This window comes from Mobula birostris, chromosome 2 (genome assembly GCF_030028105.1).
Source record: "Mobula birostris isolate sMobBir1 chromosome 2, sMobBir1.hap1, whole genome shotgun sequence".
Classification (NCBI taxonomy): Eukaryota; Metazoa; Chordata; class Chondrichthyes; order Myliobatiformes; family Myliobatidae; genus Mobula; species Mobula birostris.
In genome coordinates, this window is record NC_092371.1 from 199361423 (window position 1) to 199367422 (window position 6000).

The 6000-nt window shown below is 41.2% G+C and overlaps 1 protein-coding gene across 2 annotated transcripts in view; it reads right to left on the minus strand.

Annotated features, from left to right (window-relative positions):
* The window catches only part of LOC140194002 (peptidyl-prolyl cis-trans isomerase FKBP1B), a 40153-nt gene extending 39489 nt beyond the window's left edge, over window positions 1–664 (minus strand). For both annotated transcript variants that reach the window (XM_072251301.1, XM_072251300.1), the window contains exon 1: window positions 490–664. In XM_072251301.1, the coding sequence (XP_072107402.1) occupies window positions 490–526 (37 nt within the window). In that variant the 5' untranslated portion in view covers window positions 527–664. The remainder of the gene's footprint in view (window positions 1–489) is intronic.
* Between the last annotated feature and the right edge of the window lie 5336 nt (window positions 665–6000).

Here is a 6000-nt window from a genome sequence, read left to right on the forward strand (position 1 = left end):
AAATGTAGGATATTCCAATATTTTAATGATATTACCTATAGAACATAGTGCTTAAACGCACCAACTTTCAGGATTAGTTCCCAAAACGTATCCTCATTTCGTAGTAAGCATAAGGTTTTAGATTCTACGCCTACTTGGCTTTGATCTTTCAAGGATTTGACTGCTGCAGTAACTAAACTTTACATACGTCTTTGAGCACACGCTCTGTTAAATCAGTACAAAAAACATGCCGGATCGTTTCCTCTTTCCTCGATACTAACTGAACAAATTGTTCAAGTGAAAATCGAAGTAGAGTGAAATCCCGCAGTCCCTCCGTTATCTGTCCCTTACAGTACAGTACTGGCCTTTAAGCAGCTGTCAGCAAATGCCATTTAAAAATCCACACACTGCATTGCTACCAAATTTGTCTAGACTGCTAAGACTGCTACAATGTTAACACAACACATAACCCAACTAACACAATAAATATCCTTTGTAAAGAAGAATTACCGTCTCCTGGCGATATTGTCTCGATTTCAACGCCCATTCTTAAACGATGATAATTTAAAAAATAGATATATGTATCTTTCCACAAGGAAATTGCCAAAATCTCCACTAAAAACGACAGCAGCCTCTCTTCTCCCTTACACCCAGCGTGGCTGGAAATACGTACCAGCCGAGCCCAGCCTGTCAATGAGCGCGTGACGTCGTCTCTGTACGTCAATCATTCGGAACCCACCCAGTTCCCACGCGGGATTGGAAGGTTGGTGGGTTCTGTGCACCAATCAGCAGCGAGGCAACGGAGACCGGCTCTTTTCACCCCTCCCCCATCTTCCCGCTGAGCAGGTTTCTGTGGTTTCCACTGCCGACGCGGGGTTAGGTTGAAGTTGCAGTCTGGCACGGCTATCGAATGGAGAATGGATTTATTTTAAACTTATGGAATATTGCTGAGAGTTTTGCAAGGCTACGGAATATTCTTCGTAATAAAGTAGAATGTGGAGCCAGATAGAGAAAGAGAAATGTAATAATTTAGTTCGCACACAGTACCGCTCCCTCTGGTTATTACGGAGATAAACTTGGATCCCTGCCACAGGCAAAGCATTCCAATCACATCACTAACAATGTGTGCTATACAGTACACAAAATACTTAGGGGCACTTCTTTGTTGTACTACTTTATTTCTGTTTTTAGAAAAGTACAGGACTAGTTCAGGTGGCATCAATACCTCTTGTCAGACATTCTCTCGGGATTGAGGATAACTTCCTCATTGTTTTGTAGGTGAGGTAGTTACAGAGGCCATTGTGTGAAAGTCCAGGTTCTCTCTGTCAGGAGGGGCAGGCGGTCGAGGAAATGTTCTAATCCTTCCACTGATTGTGCCAGTAAATTACCAGGACCTATGAAGATATTGCATTTCTACAGGAAAGCTTTGTGTATCTGTTTGCACTGCCCTGCCCCCATCTGCCTGGTTATATCCTCCCATAGCAGAAGTTGGTGCCTGTTGTCATACAAACAGCGAGAAGGATGTGACAGCATTGGAGAAAATATACAGGAGATTGATAAACAAATTGCCTGATTTGGACAATTTTAGTTAAGAGAACAAATGGGAGTTGATTTTCTCAGAAAATAAAGAAGAGTGAGGAAGGTTTATCTACAGTATAAAACAATGAGGCCTAGGTAGAGTGGATAGGAAGCATCAACTTCTGGCACAGATGTCAATAAAGAAGAAATTAATTTACCTTAAATGCTGAAAGATTGGGGAGGGCGAGTTGATTTCTTTTTGCCCATCTAAAGAAATATGGGGTCTGTAACACTGAAAGAAACAAGTCAAGTCACTTTTATTGTCATTTCGACCATGTACAGTACACAGTAAAAATGAGACAATGTTTTTAAGGACCATGGTGCTACATGAACAACACAAAAACTACACGGAACTACATTAAAAAAACGCAAAACTACACACGAGGAATTCTGCAGATGCTGGAAATTCAAGCAACACACATAAACTTCAAGCATCACCAGCAACTTTTATGTGTCTTGGTTAACACAAAACTACACTAGACTACAGACTTACCCAGGATTGCATAAAGTGCACAAAATAGTACAGGCTCTACAATAAATAATAAACAAGACAATATGCACAGTAGAGGGCAGTAGTTTGGTGTCAGTCCAGGCTCTGGGTATTGAGGAGTCTGATGACTTGGGGGAAGAATCTGTTACATAGTCTGGTCGTGAGAGCCCAAATACTTCGGTGCCTTTTGCCAGATGGCAGGAGGGAGAAGAGTAGAGGGGTGCGTGGAGTCCTTCATAATGCTGTTTGCTTTACGGATGAAGCGTTTGGTGTAAATGTCTCTAATGGCAGGAAGAGAGACCCTGATGATCTTCTCAGCTGACCTTACTATCCACTGCAGGGTCTTGCGATCCGAGGTGGTGCAATTTCCAAACCAGGCAGTGATGCAGCTGCTCAGGATGCTCTCAATACAACCTCTGTAGAATGTGGTAAGGATGAGGGGTGGGAGATGGACTTTTATGTGTGAGTGCGAGATACAGCTCTCACCACATAATTAAGAAAAACTTTGGGAAGTATCTAATTATGTCTTTGGCTATATTGTTGTAGATTAAGACCATTTTTTGGCTAAAGTGGTCTTGATGGACCCAAAGCCCTTCTTTTGTGGTGTAACTCTGTAATTCTAGACTTCCATTAATTAATTAGTTAAATTCAATTCTGTGTATATCTAATTATCCATTAATTGCTCACAGTGAACTGAAAGACCTGCTTCCAAGTATAGTACTGTACTACCATTTTGGGCAGAAACTTTATATCACGTAAAACTATGGCTCACAATAATATATATCAATAGACAGGCAATGCTGACTGGCAATGTATGAATTTTAGTAGAAGGGATTTTTTTGCATACAGGTATAAGTATATTTTGCAAACATGTACCATTTATCAGGAACTAAAGCAAAAAAGGCATTTAATGATGATCGAAATCTCATATATTCATCCTTTTTTCTTTGTACCTTATTGACAAATTTGCAATGTTAAATAATAGGCTTGTGTGAATATATCTGAAGATGTTTGTACATATTGCTACCAATGACATAGGAAGGAAAAGCAAAGAGGTCTTGAAAAGAGAATTTAGAGAGCTAGGTAGAAAGCTGAGAAGCAGGACCTCCTGGGTAGTAATTTCTGGATCACTGCCTGTGCCATGCACCAGTGAGGGTAGAAACAGGATGATTTGGCAAATTAATGCATGTCTGAGAAGCTGGTCCAAGGGGCAGGGCTTCAGGTTCTTGGATCATTGGGATCTCTTCTGGGGGAGGTATGACCTGTTCAAAAGTGACAGGTTGCACCTGAACCCAAGGGGAACCAATATTCTCAAGGGCAGGTTTGTTAGAGCTGTTGGAGAGGGTTTGAACTAATTTGGCAGGGGGGTGGGACCCAGAGTGAGGGGACTCAGGAACTCAGGATAGAACAGATGGTAAAAAAGCAAAGATAGTGTACAGTCAGACTGTCAGGATGGGCGGGCTGATGATAGGACATAATTGCAGCCAGCTGGGTGAGTATCAGTGCATTAGGGATGCAGAATCAAAAAAGGTAGCAAATGCAGCACTCGAAGTGTTATATTTCAATGCACGGAGTATAAGAAATAAGGTGGATGATCTTGTGTTGCACTTTTACAGATTGTTGGCCATGATGTGTGGCCATCACTGAATTGTAGCTGAAGGATGGTTGTGATTGGGAGCTGAATGTTCAAGGTTACGTGTTGTATTGGAAGGACGGGAAAGTAGACAGAGGAGGTGGCGTGACTCTGCTAGTAAAGAATGGCATCAAATCAGTAGAAAGATATTTGTGGGTTCAGTTAAGAAAATACAAGGGTAAAAGGACCCTGATAGCAGTTATATGCAAGCCTCCTAGCAGTAGCTGGGATGTGGACCACAGATTGCAACAGGAAATAGAAAAATGCATGTTAAAAGGACAGTGTTATGGTTGTCATGCGAGATTTCAACATGCAGGTCAATTGGGAAAAATCAGGTTGGAAATGGATCCCAAGAGAGTAAGTTTGATGAATGCCTACGTGATGGCTTTTTAGAGCAGTTTGTCATTGAACCTTCTAAGGGATCAGTTATACTAGATTGGATGTTATGTAATGAACCAGAGGTGGTAAGGGAGCTTAAGGTAAAAGATCCCTTAGAAGGCAGTGATCACAATATGATTGAGTTCAACTTGAAATTTGATAGGGAGAAAGTAAATTCTGATGTAGCAGTATTTCAGTGGAGTAAAGGAAATGACAGTGGTATGAAAGAGGAGTTGGCCAAAGTAAATTGGAAGGAGATGCTGGCAGGATGACAGCACAGCAGCAATGGCTTGAGTTTCTTGGAAAAATGAGGAAGGTGCAGGATAGATGTAATCCAAAAATGAAGAAATACTCAAATGACAAAATACTACAACCATGGCTAACAAGAGATGTTAAAACTAATGTAAAAGCAAAAGAGCATACAACAAAGCAAAAAATTAGTTGGAAGACAGAGGATTGGGAAGCTTTTAAAACCTACAGAAAGCAACTAAAATAATCATTAAGAAGGAAAAGATTAAATATGAAAGCAAATTAGCAAACAATATCAAAGTGGACAGTTAAAGCTTTTTCAAATATGTAAAAAATAAAAGAGACATGAGAGTGGATATAGGACCGCTAGAAAATGAGGCCGGGGAAATAATAGCGGGAGTCAAGGAGATGGCAGATGAACTAAATGAGTATTTTGCATCAGACTTCACTGTGAAAGACTCTAGCATTGTGCCAGATGTTGAAGGGTGTAAGGGAGGAGAAGTATGTCCAATTACTAATACCAGGGAGAAGGTGCTGAAAACACTGAAAGACCCAAGGGTACATAAGTCACCTGGACCAGATGAACTGCACCCTATGGTTCTGAATGAGATAGCAGTAGAGACTGTGGAGGCATTAGTAATGATCTTTCAAAAATCATTGGACTCTGGCATAGCGCCAGAGGATTGGAAAATTGAAAATGTCACTTCCTGCAGTAAGAAAGCAGGAAGGCAGCAGAAAGGAAATTATAAGACAGTTAGCCTGACCTCAGTGGTTGGGAAGATGTTGGAATTAATTGTTAAGTACGACGTTATGGAGCACTTGATGACACAGGACAAAATAGGGCAAAATCAGCATAGTTTCCTTAAGGGAAAATCTTGCCCCAGGAACCTGTTGGAATTCTTTGAGGAGATTACACGTAAGATAGATAAAGGGGATTCAGTGGATGTTGTATATTTGGACTTTCAGAAAGCCTTTGACAAGGTGCCACACATGAGGCTGCTTATCAAGTTGAGAGCAGCCTCGTGTGTATTACAGGAAAGTTACTGGCATGGTTAGAGCATTGGCTGATTGGTAGGCGGCAGCGAGTGGGAATAAAAGGATCCTTTTCTGATTGGCTGCCAGTGACTAGTGGTGTTCCACAGGGGTCGATGTTGGGACCTCTTCTTTTTATGCTGTATATCAATGATTTGGATGATGGAATAGATGGCTTTGTTACCAGGTTTGCAGATGATACGAAGATTGGTGGAGGGGCAGGTAGTGATGAGGAGACAGGTAGGCTGCAGGACTTAAGATTAGGAGAATGGGTAAGAGAGTGGCAAATGAAATACAATGTTGGAAAATGTATGGTCATGCACTTTGGTAGTAGAAATAAATGTGCAGATTATTTTCTAAATGGGGAGAAAATCCAAAAATCTGAGATGCAAAGGGACTTGGGAGTCTTTGTGTAGAACACCCTAAAGGTTAACTTGCAGGCTGAGATTATGGTGAAGAAGGCAAATGCAATGTTAGCATTCATTTCAACAGGTCTGGAATATAAGAGCAAGGATGTGATACTGAGGCTTTATAAGTCATCGGTGAGGCTTCACCTTGAGTATTGTGAACAGTTTTGGGCTCCTCATCTAAGAAAAGATGTGCTGGCATTGGAGAGGCTTCAGAGGAGGTTCACGAGGATGATTCCAGGAATGAAAAGGTT